Here is a 17,879-nt window from a genome sequence, read left to right on the forward strand (position 1 = left end):
TAAGAGTTTTAGGGTACTAGACTTGTTATATGCACTTTCTGCTGCATCATATCAAACAAGATGTGTTGGAGACCCTAGCAGCCTGTTTCAGAAATTAAATAAAACTTTTCCTTTTCAGGTCAATAGCGTGGATAGGTGTGGTCTAGCTGTGCAATATGTGTAAGGGAGAGATTATAAAATCTATGTTGTGTTTTAGTGCTTGACTGTATTTTCTTTAAATTGATAATATTTTGTAATATTTATTGTGCAGATTAAATACAAGGAAGAAATTCAACATGCAACTACTATTTCTGATCCACCCGAACTAAAGAGAGTTAAGGAAAACCAGAAGAATATTAGTAATGTGTGCCCCATTTTCATTGCTTGCTCACTTCTCTCTGATGTATTAAGTGTGTTTGTGCCTCAGTGAATATGTCTGGTGTTTGCGCAAGTTCCTGTTTGCCCACAAAGACTAATTTAATCAATTAATGCTAAAATTATTCAATTAATGCTAAAATTATAACTCCTTAGTCTTGCACTTTGAGTAAAATGAATGAGAGTGAAGTATTCCTCTTGAAGTATCAATTGCATGTGTCTGAAATAGAACAACTGCAAGAGGGTCAGTACAAACTATTGTGGAAAGATGTGGGTGTTTATCAAGGAATGGTATTTTCCATCCAAATGCAATGTGCTCTTTAATGATGTCTAACACACTGTTATATTTCTGTTATTCAGAAGTCTCCATGTAATATATTCTGCCATATTTGCTAGGTTCACTACAAAGAACAACTCTGCAAAGCTACGCCTGTGAGTGTCACCCCTGAGATTGAAAGAGTCAAGAGGAATCAAGAGAATGTCAGCATGGGAAGTTGCTCTCATTTAATCCTTTGTGTAGTTTTTGTGTGCAGAGAGGATGAGTACAAAGTTCTACCTCCAGAAGTTGTGCCTTTTATTTAGTTAGGTGTAAGTTAGGGGTCAGTAATGGAATTACGTGAAAACTCTCTTTTAGGAAGCAATTGTGAAAACCCATTGCTTGGTTCTGGAAACGGCACGTGAAACATCACATATTTGATTAAAGAAATGGCTGCAATGTTTTGAAATGTTACTCTCTGTCTTGGGTATTTGCAGGAAATCATGACAGATTTTTTTTTTTTTTTAAACAGAATATCCTTTTATAGCTTTTTTTCTTTTGTTGTTTGCTGTGTAAAAAATTCACTACATTTGTATTCAAACTCCAGCTCTCTTATGTGTCTCTTTCTGGTTCCTCAGTATTCTTCCTATCAGAGTTTAGTATTCAGTGGCTGACATAGCCATTAGAAAGTCATACTATTTGCAGGAAGGAGCACAGGGAAGAAGGTAAGGGCTTCTGGAGCACGCTGCTGCCTTCCTTCATTGCTGAAGTTGTACTTTGTTAATGAATCTTTGTGAGAGCAGCCATGCTCCTCACTGGGAACTGCCATCAGCAACCGTATTTCATGGAGCTACGAATAGCTACGGGGTTTCCCTGGGGTGTTTTCTGACATGGTCTCCGAATTAACTTAGAGTTACAGTTTTCTATACTGTCCCTCTAACTTGGTTGTATCCTATTATTTCCTGGATTTATGTTGATATATCTAGCTCTCCTAAAATTCACGCTGTTAAAACAAACCTGTTTTCCCAAGTGATTCAAGCCAGTCGGTGTAGTTGTACTCCTTAGATCATTGTTTACCTTTCATCAGTTTTTGTGTTGTGCATATTTCTTTGGAAAGATTCAGTTCTTTCAGATCATTGGAATAGCTTTGGGCAAAGATTCTTTAACTTTGGACGTTTCTAGAAATATTAAGTCTTGAATAATAATTTTATCTTTACAAATGTCAGTTTGAAAGTTTAATCTGTTTGATGGTTTACCATCATTTTTACAAGATGTTAATTTTTCGATTGGAATATGTTGATGTGGACAGACCAAACCTCTGTTGTGTGGGAAAACAATTGCTTGAACAACATGTATGTTAATGTCACAGTGCACTGCAGAATTATGAGCATAACATATCAGCACAGTTATCCTTATCACTCAAGACAAAGGCTTATTAAAAAAAAAAAAAGGTTTGTATGGAAACGTTGATTATGTAAAACTTGGCATAAATCATGCAAGAATTTAGAATTATTTCCTAAATGTGTACCATATATGACTTCCCAGTATTTGGGGCCAGGATTAACATTAGACTGATTGGGCTGTCAATGCCACATCCTATTCTTTATCGTCTTTAGATACTGATCCTGCCTTGATTGTGCATTCAGTTAATACATCATTGCTACAAGTATATTTTGTTAAAGAGTGATACAGGGGATATTCCTGCAGTACATTTAACTAAACATATGGTGAAATTTAGGCACTTGGGTTCAGTTGGCAATTGTCTGATGTCTTGCACCCCTGTGTTTAATCACCTTTGAATATACAGAGTATAAAAGTTAGAACATGGATGGTATCCTTATGGAACCTCTATGTCTGTACAAATATACATTTCCAGTGGGCACTGCTGCAATTCAGTTTTTTCACTTGCTCTGCTTGACTTTACTACATTATTTGTTGCTTACCCCATTCCAGATACAAGATATTTCTCTGTACTGCCGAAGTCCAGTGTTGTAAATGTCAAGATGTTGTGTGTGTGTGTGTGTATATATCCCTACAAATGCATTAATAAGAAGACCATACTGAAAGAATTAAAGGTTATGCTTCTAAATTCAAGTTTTATAAGCTTTAATAAACTTCAAATGCATTTTAGCTTTTCAGTTGTTTCTTGGATGACCTCTTAAATAGTACTTTTTAATGGAATACAATGTGATACTGCTTTAGCTGAAATAGTATGTACCATTTTATTCTGTTAAATAATAGGTTCACTACAGAGAGCAGCCTGGCAAAGCTACTGCTGTGAGTGTCACTCCTGAGATAGAAAGAGTCAAGAAGAATCAAGACAATATCAGCTCGGCAAGTTGTTGGAATCTTTTTGTCATTTAAATTTTTCAGTCATTGTAGGAATATAACAAGGATATGCTTTTGCATTTAGATTTGATCTGTCAAATGAATCCAACCGGATCTTCCACTGAATGATTTTTTAATTTTTTTTTATCCTTAAGTACATGAACTGTGCACATTGACAACAAAAATATTCATACTTGTGTGATTAGTCTTGAAAAAATAGTAAGTGGTTGTGCTGGCACCTGTGTTTTTCAAGATGTCATGGTTTAGCCCCAGCCAGCATTAGAAACCACACAGCTGCTCTCTCACTCCCCCCGGTGGGATGGAGGAGAGAATCAGAAGGGTAAAAGTGAGAAAACTTATGGGTTGAGATAAAGACAGTTTAATAGTAAAGCAAATGCCACGCTCGCAAGCAAAGCAGAACAAGGAATTAATTCACTACTTCCCATTGGCAGGTAGGTGTTCAGCCATCTCTGGGAAAGCAGGGCTCCATCATGCATAATGGTTACTCTGGAAGACAAATGCCGTAACTCCGAATGTGCTCCACTTCCTTTGGGAATAAGGAATATGCCTTTGGTCAGTGCGGGTCAGCTGTCCCAGCTGTGTCCCCTCCCAATTTCTTGTGCACTCCCAGCCTACTTGCTGGTGGGGTGGTGTGAGAAGCAGAAAAGGCCTTGACTCAGTAAGCACTGCTCAGCAGTAACTAAAACATGCCTGTATTGTCAACACTGTTTTCAGCACAAATCCAAAACATAGCCTCATACCAGCTATGAAGAAAATTAACTCTGTCCCAGACAAAACCAGCCCAGGAGAGAGTCAGTAGAGGTCAGTCATTCTTTCAAGGATCTTCATCTCATGTTACCAAGTTTTAGTTGCTAAATTGCAGGAGTAAGTTACAGTAAAGAATAAAGGAAATGTGAATATAATTTTAGTACAAATTTCTTATTTTGTGTTTCAAAGTACAGAAGCATATAGTCATCCATTCCACTCTGCAACATGCCACCTATGTTAGAGCTGAGTAGTCCTAAACAGATCCTATTACTAAACACTAAAGAGTAAAATACTATATTTTCCTTGGCTTTTGTGGTAATATTTACCTTTCCTTTTTTTTTTTTTTTTTTTTTTGCCACTACAGTGGTGTAAGAAGCAGCAGACAGTTCTAATAAGAAGCAAGGAAGAAGTCAAAACAGCACGGTGAAGTAAAGGACCAGGCTAGTTACATTACATTCTGTGTCCTCAACACTGAAACGTCAGTAACAAAGCCCCTGCAGATGGTAAATAGAAAAGGTTTCATGCAGAGCCGCTGTCTCAAGGTGGCAGAAAAGAATTAATAGCAGTGACTGCTTTAGAACTGAGTGTAGGATGGTAAAGTAGGTTGGATCTGTCAGAGGATTTGTCTAAGGACAAAGGAACAGAATCTGACCGTGTAGCTACATATGTCTTAAGTATATTCTTAAAATGCTAGTACATATTTACCAAAGTCAATTAGTTCTGAGGTGCATAGTTAAAAATAAGAGGGAAACTTCCCAACAGTTCTAGACTTTAAATAATGTTTTTATTTCTGAAAATTAAGCTTTTTTTCCCAAGTGACTCCTTCACTTCGTCTCTCAAGATTTACAGGGATAAATACTCCTCTATGTTAGTGAGCAGTAGATGAAGACCAAACTTTGTTGGCTGTAATTATTCTGACCAGAAAATGCCTTATATTCAAAAGCATATGTAGCTAAATATGTTTGCTAAGAAAATTTGTTGTTTCGTAAAGAAGGGTTTAAAGAATATGCAGTACCATATATTTCTGTTTCTCTGTGCATTCCTTCAAACTTACTTATGAAACATAGACACGAAGACTTGTATTTTCATACATATGTTGTGCTTAGCTAGTATTTAATTTTAAGGAAGGTTAGACAATTTCAATACTTGACTTCTCTCATCACAAATACATGTTGAAATAGATTTACACAACTGATTTGAGCAGTAATCCTTTGAGTATAAATGTATAGGTAAATCCAAAATACTAATACTCAGTGCACAAGTTACAATGCAGTGTAGGAGCTAAGAGAGTCCATTAGTAGAATTCAACCAGCCAGAAGAAGCTGTAAGAGTGCTCACTCTAGAACCAGCAAGTAGGACCAACTACTTCTACTGTTTTAAAATTATGAGTGTGGGGTTTTTTTTCTTTTTAACAGATAATTAACCTTGCATCTTTACAGGTCTCTAAAATGCCACAAAAGAAGCTAATTAGGAGAAATATGACATAAGAGGTTCTGTACTTACTGGTACACAAAACACAGAGCCCAAATGTTAGCTTTGAAAACAACATATTCGTATTTGTCCCAGATATGTTTTTTTGGTGCTGCTAGCAAGGACTAGTTACCAAACAGGGGTAAGAAGGCTGCGACGGGACTAATCCTCTTGTAAAATTCCCTGGGGACCCAGAGTTTCTCACACTAATCCCAACCTGGAAGCAACAGAATCTAGGTCTGTCTGGGTAATAAGAAGGTATCATCAGCCATGCAAATCTGTTCTAAAGATGTCCAAGTCATAGTGGTGTTTTCTTATTATTTATCTTATTTTTCAGTTGACAAATGAATTATGTCACTTATGTCATTTAAACAGACAAGTTTCAGCTTTCAGGTAAATACTATTTTTTTGAGTAAGTGATTGATGGAATAAATGTGCCCTTTGGCCTTACCAGTATACTAGCTCATCTGTATTCTTCTGAAATAAGTCACTAGAAAATGAGTGTAAAGGAACAAAAAAAGATGTTGGGCATTGTGATTTGGAAAGGATACCATTGCATGGTGTGATTCTCACCATCCTTTCTCCTGTAAACAAAAACTTCATGTGTGCTGTTGTTGCTGTTTTCCAGGTCAAGTACAGCAGTGATCAGAGGCAGATGAAAGGTAGACGTAGTGTGCTTCTAGACACACCCGAGCTAAGGCATGTCAAAGAAACACAAAACAACATCTCAATGGTAGGGTACTTTCTTCCTGTAACTAGAGAATGCTAAGGAATGGCACTTGACTTCCACTGGATTTTGCCTTCCATTAATATAGGTAACTAATGAAACTCTCTGCTCAAGTATGGAAGGAATATTTTTTTCTTATGCCTGTTGAGGAAGTGTTTGCTAACTGCATATGACTGTAATGAACATTTTCAAAATACTAATAAACAGTTTTCTAACAGTTAAATGTCTGTTCTTTTGTTTGTTTGTTTGTTTGTTTTCTTTGAAAAAGTACACACCTCATTTGAGCATCACACAGTTTGACTGGATTAGGTGACACACTTCACCTTGTGCCTGTGCACGTTCCTGGTTTCTGCGTGACTATTGTTCTTGGAATGAGTTGTTCTGTGTGCATTTGCTTGTGTGAGAATGTTTTGTCAATTTAATTATTTGATGATTAAGACTATTTAAAAAGTAAATATGCATACTCAGGGATACTACTTTATAACTCTTACTAATACTGGTTTTGTTCCAACACTTGGTTGTATAACACTTTCTACCCTAATGTTCTTGTTTTTAATTTATCTGTTTTTTTTTTCAAACAGACTGCTTAGAGTAACTGCAATTATTTTTAAAAACATATGTTTAAAGCCAGTTGGTATATGATAAAGCAAAAGAACAAAAGAGTACCTTTTGTATAAAACTGCGTATAATCAAAATTCTCAGTGAATTAAAATACCTGAGTTCTTTAGAACTATTACTGCTGGAATATTTTTTGCTGTCTATATCAGTAGAGAGTTACTCTATCTTAGAGAGGAAGAGAATGCACCAGAGGACCCCCTGAGGGCTTTTCCTGTCCTGTGTGACTGTAAGATGATACTTCGTTGCTTGAGTTAATGCCTAATTCAGTGGGAGTGGAAAACAAATGCAAAAATTATAATAAAATTTCAGGAGATGAAGTTAGGGAGATAGAAAAGACTTGACCAGCCATCCCTCCTATCTCATGTGTAACAATTCTGTTTTGATGCAAAACCCAGATAATATAAGTGCCTCATAAAACAAACATTCTTGTATCGAATAACTCTTTGCTATCAATTGCAGCTTGGCAAAAAAAATGTAATTCTTCATGTCTTCCTAGGTAAAATACCATGAAGATTTTGAGAAGACAAAGGGCAGAGGCTTCACCCCAGTGGTAGATGATCCTGTAACAGAGCGGGTGCGGAAAAACACACAAATTATGAGTGATGCAGCGTATAAAGGTGTGCATCCACATATTGTTGAAATGGATAGAAGACCTGGGATAATTGTTGGTAAGTTGTTAAATACTATTGCTATTGAAAATGCTGTGGGAAAGATGAAAGCCTCTGCTTCTGTTCTCCATTATAAACCAAGAAAAAGTACTCCCAGATTTAATTTTCACTCTTTTCTTAGTATGAAACTTGTGTTGGACTACTGATTCAATGCCAGCTTCAAAGTGAAATAATGATGATAATGAACAGGAGATACATTTTCCTCTGTATTTTTCATTGCTATTATTTTAAGTTGGAATTTTGACTCTTCAAGAAAGTCCAAAATATCTGCAATAATCTTCATTTTCACAGAAGAGAGATGATTAAAAGTGTGGTTTTCCAAGATTGCAATGTATGAATGTTGCAGATCAGTTTGAGATTTCCCCTTCTGTCAGTCAGCAATTCCTCCAGAGCTCCACATGCTTCATTTAGGTCTTGTTTTAGAATTTCACACAGCTTTCAAAATATCTCAAGCTGTAATTGATCTCTACTAAGCCAAACACCAGTGTTTAGAAGTGGTATTCTAAAAGATGGTCCGAGATAAGACCAGCTGTTCAGGGAGTAGAGTACATATTGGTTTTGTAAGTAGAAACAGAGTATTGCAGTAAGATTTCATTTGGGTTATGCGTAATAAACACTATTTCAAAATCAAAGTGGATATCTGAAATCTCTTAAAAGTTGGCAAGTCTGCTATGGCAAAGGAAATGGTAACGACTTTTTTCCCTCTCTTTTTCTTTTGATGTGTCCTTTTTCTTTTTTTTCTGTGCTTTACAGTAGTAAAGAGGGTCTATATACAGAAAAACATGCTGACATAGCACTCTAAAATCCTTGATACATAGGAATAATAGCAAGGGTTGACTTTAACTACCTCTCAAAAATCAGAGAAATTGCAGATTGAATGGACTAATCGGTGGGTCATACAATCTGTCCCCCTGCCTAAAGCAAGGTTAACTATATCTATATCATTCCTGGCAGATGCTTCTTCAGAAAATAATTTTCTGTAGAGACCCAAGCACTTGAACTCACTTGCGTAGCTAGAGGTGGTGCAGCCAAAGAGAGAGAGACAAGCTCCTGCAAAATTGCAGTTTAATATAGTTTGCAATGTGTTGTTCATTGTACACTTCAAACCTCCTACTCTGTAGTGCATTGCACATGTACTGTAGCCCTATATAAAAATCATGAGTGCAATCCTGTGTTCAGTACCGAAGGCTTGCTAGCGCAAACAGATTAGGATTAAGAACATCCTTGAAAGAAATTATTGAGTTGTAAGTAACTGAAATATTAGTACTGTTTATCACCTTAAAATACTCCAGTATCAAAACACACAGGAATTCTTAACTCCCCATGCTTGCCACACAGCAAAATGGTACAACTATTTAAAGGAAATAGGCCATGACAAACCTGTGAGCCTAATATCCAGTGATATTTCAGCTAATGCTTTTTCAGATTGAACTGCAATTTTAATTTGCTTGTTTAAAAAGAAGCAGTGAGCTCCCTGCTCATGGAATGTACTTGGCAGCTAGAAAAAAAAAAAATATTTGCAAGCTGAAAAAAACAGCTATGACTCTCTTGCGTTTTTTCCTAGCTGATTAGTTGCTTAGCCAGTTAGGAAAAGTACCTCTGTGTTCGAGTCCATCTGGTTGGTTTTTAAAGTATTATTGGTGAAGCTGTTAACATCTTCAAATGCCTGATTGCCTTTGGAAAATAGGCACTAGTTTTAACCATGCTAAAGCCATTCTAAACTTATCAAGATGAATTAATCCAAATAACCTTTGTGTCTGTGACTAAGGAGGGTCCATGATTCGCACATGAGTTTAAGGATATTTTAAATTGGCAAAAGTTACCAGGAAGTTAAAATTTATTTGTGCTATAAATAGACAAGATTCTTATTCTATATGTTATCTCAGATTACAGACATAGATAAAGTCAGTACAAATCAATGGCTGCTGCACTGATGCTGCTGTCAAGCTGTACTTATGTTTTTACTTAGTAAGGTATGATCAAATGGGAAAATTTGGGCATTCACCAGTTCCCCCACCCCTCTCATGCCTGTCAGCGCTTTATGTAGTTGCATAATTTATCATTGTTAGTTTAAACACATAGTTTATCAAAAGATTTTGCATTGGCTTTTTTTCATCTTGTCAAGAGGGAGTTAGCACTGCCTCACCTTATGGGAACTGCAGTAGATAACACATAATGTACATACGTTGAATGTATTCTAAAGCCATGGAATTTATTTTATTAGGTCGATCTGTTCTTTCCATTGCCTCTAGGATATTAATCATTTCAAACATGACATATTTGGGGTCCCCACAGTCCTACTTCACCTACCAACCCATTATTTAGCTTGGTACTACTCAAACCAGCAAAAGGACCAAGTTGGGAAGACAGTTATTTTTCCCGCTTCCAATGCATTGAGTAAATCTTACAGACAGGTCTGCCCAAGAAACAAACCACTAGTAGAAAGGTATGATCTGGTAGATTTGTGCTTTAACTGATTGTGCTGTATGCTCAGGTTTTATTTTAAACTGTTTTGGAGAGATTAAATGATTATTATATTTTTAGACATAGCAGATATGAATTGTATATATTAGATTGATCTACATAATCAAGACTTTACGCTGTAGCTGCTTCTACATTTGTTATAAGCCTCCTCATAACTTGTACAACTCTGTAATTATTTGTTAAATGTTTATTAAAAACATGGTTGAATTTGTATTCACTTTTCTGCTGTGATTGTAACTTGAACTCGGATATTAAATTAATTATTTCTTATGGACTCTTTTTTCTTTCAATATCCATTTCAGTTATGTGAATTCAAGAGATAGTAATAACTTACTTGTATGAATTAAAGCTGAAGATATTACGGTTACTACTGTTATTGAATCTATAGCATGAATTCCCAAAATGCTTTTCAGTAGTGGGGTACTGGATCAACAGTAAGTCTGTGTCCCAGGAAACTTAGATATTTGGAAGACAAAGGGAATTACTAGCGAAGATCAAGAGTGGGCTTCATTTTACCCAACTGTAGATGTCTACAGTGTAGATTTCTACAGCTAGATTAGTTACCCTAGTCCATTTCTTTGTGTTAATTGGAAAAGATGGATACTTTTAAGTTTAAATGAATTGAGCAACTTTTAGAAGTTTAGTTTGGATAAGATCAACTATGCCCCTGATTCTGCTTACTAGGCTGACTTGATCTCTACTGTATGCAAAGGAAAGCCTACAGTACCTCTGTGACCTGTAGAGACAAATACTGCCAACTGTCAGCTATAGAGATACATACTGCAGCATCTTCATGGAGTAAAGATGCTCTTGGTGGGATGGGGGAATCATCTTGTAGCTCTGATGATTTTAATTCTGCTAGTGGAAAAGAGTTCTGGTATGTGATACTTAACTTGTTTCTATTTATTTAGACTTAAGAAACACTATGGTCATATGTAGAATAGGAAAACAAAAATTGGGAGAAAAAGTCTTCTTAAAATAATGTCAACACTTAAAGTGAATGCACTAATTTATTTTAAGCAGGAAATTAATGCTTTCCGGCCCTTTCAGGTGAATATTTAGATCTTTTGGTTAATTTATAGGTGAAGGAAATTGGTTTCTGATTGTTAAAACTCATTACTTTCATGCTTCTACTTCCTTTCTTGTTTGTCTGTCTTATCATTTCTGTGCTTTGGGAAAAGATCTTAAAGTTTGGCGCACAGATCCTGGCTCCATCTTCGACATTGATCCTCTGGAGGACAATATTCAGTCTAGGAGTCTGCATATGCTTTCTGGTATTGCTTGTATCCTGACTTGTCCCCAAATCAGCTTTTAATGTTTATGAAACTAAGTTGATACAGTAAATTTTCAGGTCAATGTGCCAACCATATGTTTATAAGTATGTTTTAATATATAATTGTATCTGTAGTATTTTAAAAGCAGTGTTTTATGGGAACTTCAGCTGTAATCACATGTGCAGATAAGAAATAGTGGAAGAAATCTTATCCTAAACAGCAGTTATTCATACCATATGTAAACAGTCACTTAAAAAGCATTGCCCTTCTTTGTCCTTGCTATAAGTAGAATTTTCAAATAGTTGGACCGTACTAAAATTTCAGAGATATAGAAGATAGGACAAGATGAAATGGCCTCAAGTTGCACCAGGGGAGGTTTAGGCTAGATATTAGAAAAAATTTCTTCACTGAAAGAGTGATCAGGCATTGGAACAGGCTGCCCAGGGAAGTGGTGGAGTCACCGTCCTGGAGGTGTTCAAGAAACTTGTAGATGTGGTGCTTAGGGACATGGCTTAGTGGGTTAGGTGGTGTGGGTTGACGGTTGGACTTGATGATCCTTGAGCTCTTTTCCAACCTTTATGATTCTATGAAAATGGCCTATTTATGAAATTGATTTATTTTCTATGAACATCTTGCCTATATGGCACATGAAATTATGCCTTGTGCTATTGTTTGCAAATCCAAGGTGTTCATAATTTAAGGGTAGGTGGAAAAGGAAAGAAGTTAATGTAATAACAGGCAGCAATGTTTTGGCTCTACAAGTTTTGGGATTTTTTTTTTCCTCAGAAATATTTATTTTGAATGCTTAATTTTGCACTTGTATATATTTTTTTTTAGTAATAGTGGAATCTTAAATATTGTTTTGAATGTCATTCAGCAGTATTTCCACATGCACTTGTATGCATGATGGGATAAAATAACATATTCATATGCTCCATCTTCATCCCTTTTCCCCCAGTATCTCAATCCTACCTTCCATTTCTGCTATTTTTTTAAAGCAGAGAACAAACTTAGTTGTATCTGATTTTGAAGCAACCTTTTGAACTACTGGTGATCAAAATGGATACAAAATTGTGAACAATTTGTTTTTCTCTAATTTTAATGCCATCAGTATATAAATATCAATGTTAGCAGTGTTGGGGTTTTTGTTGTGGCTTGTCTTTTCACTTCTGTCGTCTATTTACTGTGATATTCTTTCTTTCTACTTTTGTAGAACGGGCAAGCCGTTACAGTAAGCAGTATTTACATTCTACCAGTTTGGGAGATTATAAATCAGATGGCTCTGACACGAACCCTACCTTTTCTTACTGCAGTGAGATAACAAGGCCATCTGACGAAGGAGGTACCCCTTATTCCCACCTTTTTCACTAATGATACTGTCACAGTGTGTTGAGACCTCACGGGCTTGTATTAACTCCATATCCTTGTATAGTCACAAATCATTAGAAACTATATAAGCTCTTGCTTGATTGGTAGGAAGCAAAGCAAAATCTCAAGACTGCACAGTTTCTTGCATGCCATATTGTTTTATCATGTATTGTCTTTCACCATTTTGGTAACGCTGTCAGTCCAAAAGCTCTGCTAACTCCCATTTACAGTTCTTAAGAGAAGATGTGTTGTGTTTTTGCAAAATGTACATAAATCTGTTTTTTTGTTTGTTTGTTTTTTGTTTTTCCTCTTGAAAGACATGATGTAACTGAAAAGCTGCACCTCTGAACTGAAAAAAGTAGATTTACCTTGTACTTTTCGGTGGGCAAATCAAGCATATAATAGCATCTTAGTGGCTGAAGTGCTTCACATATTAAACTGTGCAGATGCTTGTGGCTCTTATTTCCATCCTAAAAAAAAAAGCGTATCAATTGGTAACTTTCTCTCATATGAAAGTTTTCTTATACTCTCAGCAGTTTGGGAACCAGGGGTAATATTCAGCTGGGAAGCTCATATAGTCTGATATTGTTTAACATGGATTAATATTAGACTACTTTGATGAACCTGCATTCCCAGGTATAAAACCACATCTTGCATCTGTTTGATGCTATGGATTAGAACAAAATCTATGAAAATGATGAATAAGGATGTAGTCATCCTAGTGGCTTTACAGTGTCTAATAGGCTTGAGTGGTTAGTTGTAAATATTCATAATTATATTCTAAATATATATTTTTAAAAAATAGTGATGATTTTAGCTTCTCAGTTGTGAAAGAAGATGCATTGAAAAGGTTATCCAAAGGGTTACTAAATTTTTTCTTTTAAGGAAACGTTAAAGATATTGCTACCATTTAGTTGCCTGGCATCTTTTAGAAGATTTTAAAGCATCTTAATTGTAATCTGTGCCTGTTTATGTTTTCCCAGTCACCAGAGTAATATGCTATTAAAATGGCTAGTGTTGTGTTAGATGTCATGTAAATACATATAAGCAGTTCTGATTAAGAGCAGGTGAGGAAGAAAGTGTTCAGACTGAAGAACTGACTCTGAACAAAGAAAGAAACAGACATCTTTGACAGAACTGTAATCCCTTACATCATGTCTGTCCATCTTTATTTGATATTTTAACTATATTCCCAACTCTTTTAATAGATGATAGCAATAATGCACATCATGCTGGTTTTTGTATTTCTTCCTGTGATGATGCATAGTGGTCTTCACAGTCCGGTGCATATTGTCTCTCTCTGTCTGTTCTGATCTTTTTTGGCTCTGTTCCAAGCCATTTTAACATAGCTTTGTCAGCTTGATTTGATTGTTAACAGATTTTTTTTTATTACCTGCCATATTGAGAATAGGAAATCGGCTTTATTTTGCTGGTTGTTTTGGCACTAGCAAGCTTGCTTTTTGTGTCTCTATTTAAATCCATTGTTGTGGTGATGTGTTGAATAGATCCTTGCCAAGATGAACATATTTTAGCAAGATATTGTTTCCACTTTTGACCCAGCTGGCTAGCCAGGGTTTGAGCACTTGCAGACAGTTCCCATTGCAAGGGAGAAATAAATGCCAGAGCTAAGTAATTTGATATAATCCTAATGACTTACAAGAAAATGCCACTTCTGTGAAAACACTCAGAGAAAAACAGCAGAAGATAGTGTCTTTGGTCAAAAATACCAACCTTTTTCCTGGCAGCATCCCATCCAAAATGTCATTTAGCACATAGGCACAAGGTGAGTTTGCCCTTGATCTTTATACAGTGTCTCTTAATGGTGTACCACAGTAAATGGGAGCCAGTTCAATTTTTTCAGAGATTTCATGGCTGTTTCTCATAGAGTCTGTACGATCTAGTGTGTTTCTCACTGGCAGTTGTTCAATCTGATTGGTGCACCACAATGAAATACAGTTGGAGAACTGTGACCAATTTTACAGCCTCCAAGTGTCTTTGGCCTTGCCTTATCATCTTTCAGTGGTGCTTAGGGATGTGGTTTAGTGAGTTAGATGGTGTTGGGTTGACAGTTGGACTTGATGATCCTTGAGGTGTTTTCCAACCTTAATGATTCTATGATTCTGTGATTCAGATTTTTCTGTGTTTTTCCATTGCTAAGTAATTCTAGATAACTTTACTGGTATTTGACCCACAACGCAAGTCTTCAGCTCACACCCACTGCTGGTGGAGATGTTCCTTAACTACCTCTCCCAGCTCTTAGCTCAATTTCAGTAACAACATAATGGGGGCGGACTACTAACATTGTTCACTAGAATTAATTCTTCCTATTTGATTCCCTGACCATTATGTTAGATGACGAGGTTGAGCCTGAGCCAAGTGTGCTTCCCACGGAGAAAAAATGGTAAATTTTTGCATGATGTAAGTTTGGGAAAAATCCCTGATCTCCCTTTTAGACTACTGCAGGTAAAACTGTATAGGAAACAATTGTTAACACTTTCCAGCAAGCCTGATGCAGGTCATGGACTTTTATTTTGATATTCTTTTTGAAATTACTTTTCAACTTTGTCCTTTTTGCAGCTTCTCTGTGTTAGTGTTTTTCAAGGTTGACTTTATTACTTCATGGTATCATTGTATTTTTTTGCCACTGGACAGAAGGTGTTGCATTAGAGCTTTTCAGTCTGCCTAAATGCTTTATAATTATTTACTGCCCTAACAAAGATTTCCTTGTTACCTGCAAGCAATTCTATAGCACTCCCTAGAAACAGTTGGGTGCCACATTAATTCTTGCAAAATTCTCGACTGTTTTTCAAGTAGTTATTTTCATCTTGGCTAAAGAGGAACAGAAGCTAATGATTTCTCTTTCAGTCCTGCTTTTAACACTGGTGTTGCGACTTCTCAGACATGGAGCTATTCATTTTTGTGAAGGTTTTTCAGATTGTTTTTGTCAGAAAGAGTGGTTGAGATATATGGATGTCAGATTTATTTTTGTTTATGAAGACAGACCAGACAGTTCCTTCTTCACAGAATACTGTAGAAAAAGAAAAAAAAAAAGAGAGACAGTTTCTTTGCTTTCAATTCAGGTCTTTCTAGACAGCATTGTGTCCAAAAAAATCTCACAGCTGTTTTCTTTTTGCTTCTTTTCTGTTTTTTTCTGTCCCTCCTGATTTTCTATGCAGTCTTACATACTGTTTTTCTTACAGTTCTTTTTGAACTCACTCTCTTGCTGCCCTTCTCCCCTACAAGTAAGGTCTCATCCTGTTAGTTTGCCTTCAGACACCAGAGGAGGATGATCTGGTTCATATAGTTCAACACCTGTTTGAGTTTTGCATTATTTTGGACAGTTGTATTTGTATTTCAGCCATCCACTCCATGAAGGAGATTAATTGCTTTTACATGTAACTCACATTTACTTAGAATTATGGAGTTTTTGATGTCTGATGATGGAAGGAAACACAGGTATCACCTAATTGGACTTACTGTATTCATGATCTCTAATGTTTCTCAGAGCTGTGCTAAAGCGTATATTTTTGTAGAAATATTTTCTCCTATTTTAAGGTCTCCATATAAAATGAATCTACCATCTCTTGCTAGTAACTTAACTTCAGTAAGCGAAAATGGTATTAAGTTCACACCCTCCATGACATTGCTACTAGGGCTACCATTTTTGTCACTTCTGTTTTGCATCAGTCTTTGACCCATTTTGAGGTGCAAAATCCCTCTTACTGTGTTTGTAATGAGAAGACCCATCTGCACCAAAGAGTATCACTGTTATTGTCATTTCACTGTTATTTATTAATTCTCTCTGTCTTTTATTATGCAACAATTTGTGTGCCCCTTTTGTTTTAATTATGCTTCAAGTTTTTGCCTTAGTTTCTCCTTTTGTTTTAGTTATCAAAGTCCTTTTATGCTGCTTTCCTTCAATCCTGTTTCAACTGCAGAATGTTTTCATTTCACTTTCTAATATTCTTCCTTCTCTCGGTTTTTTACTTCAATTATCTTTCAGTTTATTGTATCTCTGTGAGGCCTTCTGTTTAGCTCTGTTTTTTTTTTTCCCTGTTTTTCTTTGATTTAAATCAGCAGGATTTTATTTAATATTACAAAGGTTTGCATTCAGTCTAAAGGTTTCTACTTTAAAATGATCTCAATTAACATCTTGAAATAGATTAATTTAGCTTTTTTTGTCCCTGAAACACCCTTTTTTTTCTTTTTAGTTGAAACGTTTAAGTTGGTTTTCTCCCCTTTTGCTTTTGAGCTTCCCTTTTTTGTCTTTTATTTCCTCTTAATTTCTAGTTTAGTTGGTGTGCATCAGCATAGAGATATGGTATATACATTTTTCCTTGCCATGTGTTCAGAATTTTTCAGTGTATTAAAGTGTCCCTTTGTTCTTATTTTAAATTGTGTATAGTCTATAGATGGAGAAAAGTCACAGGTGAGCATCGATTCCTTTCCGTCATGGATATATTGTTACTCTGCTGGGAAAAAACTTGATTTCTTGGTTATTTTCTAAGTCATCATCATATTATCTTAAAAGCTCTATAGAAGTCTGTAGGAGGCAGAAATCAGGTTTGCTGTACTCCCAAAAGCGCATGTTATGTAGGAAAACTTAGGGGATATTAGGATAGAATTTTCAAGTCCCTTTTGTTGCATTTTTAAAACGAGTGCTAAAATTTAATGTATGTGGTTGGAGCCAGCGTGTTACTGATTGGCTGCATGTTCACTATTTACTCTTGTCTCCTTCGGCCTAAATTCTTCAGATTCAGTTCACCTGCCGCCATCAGACAAGTGAGAATTAAAATAAAGAGCTCTTGATCTGAGGTTTAAGGTCTTCTTTTCTTTATGCTGATGAAAAGGGTCTGCTGCTAGCACTCCAGTCTCTCACTTTGCCTTTGCCTGGGAAGCTACCTTCTTCTACTTGCACTTGCAATCCAGATATATAAAATTCAACAAACCGCGAAATTCCACTTATATTTTGACAGTCTCTTAATTTTTGTTATCAACCTTAAAATTAACCTGTAGGTTGCTGTGAGAAAACTGAAAATTCATAGTAGATACTTCATTGATACCACGTAACAATTGGTTAGATGCAGAAAAGATCAGTGCAAACAACCTTTGAGGAATAAATATGGCAAATGGGCATGCTGGCAATTTGACTCCAAAGTCTATGAAGACTGCGGAAGACACAGTACTGCAGTATCTTCCTGTGCGATATGGGTACTTAAAGTTTTGAAGTCTTTCTATAGCTTGGAGTGGAAGTTAAGTCAATGAGAAACAAAGTCCTTTCATCTCCCTCCCTCATGGCATGTCCTGCTTGTGTGATATGAGCCTTCTGAAGAAGAAAAGCTCCAGAGTAGCAGAGCCTGTCCCCTCCCTTTCTCCAGACGCCAGGGGTTATCTTTCTCCATTCCTCACTAAGGCAGGAACGTGTTGTAGGCTTCTAGAAGGACTGTTGTTTGAACTGCAGCGTGAACACAGCCCTGCAAAGAGCAGATGTAGACTTTATGTATTATTGTGTATCTCTGGCAACAGCCCTGCACTGTACAAGCTCATGGAGAGGGCTTTTGTTC

General features: G+C 36.3%; 1 protein-coding gene across 1 annotated transcript in view; it reads left to right on the forward strand.

Annotated features, from left to right (window-relative positions):
* Positions 1-250: 250 nt before the first annotated feature.
* The window catches only part of LOC104471942 (LIM zinc-binding domain-containing Nebulette-like), a gene marked incomplete at its 5' end in the record, with an annotated part of 37,584 nt that continues 19,955 nt past the window's right edge, over positions 251-17,879 (forward strand). The window contains 5 exons of the mRNA XM_010087458.1: positions 251-343; positions 751-870; positions 2,852-2,944; positions 5,805-5,909; positions 7,018-7,189. Of these exons, the coding sequence (XP_010085760.1) occupies positions 251-343; positions 751-870; positions 2,852-2,944; positions 5,805-5,909; positions 7,018-7,189 (583 nt within the window). The remainder of the gene's footprint in view (positions 344-750; positions 871-2,851; positions 2,945-5,804; positions 5,910-7,017; positions 7,190-17,879) is intronic.

This window comes from Pterocles gutturalis, unplaced genomic scaffold, assembly GCF_000699245.1.
Source record: "Pterocles gutturalis isolate BGI_N339 unplaced genomic scaffold, ASM69924v1 scaffold11651, whole genome shotgun sequence".
NCBI classification, from domain to species: domain Eukaryota; kingdom Metazoa; phylum Chordata; class Aves; order Pterocliformes; family Pteroclidae; genus Pterocles; species Pterocles gutturalis.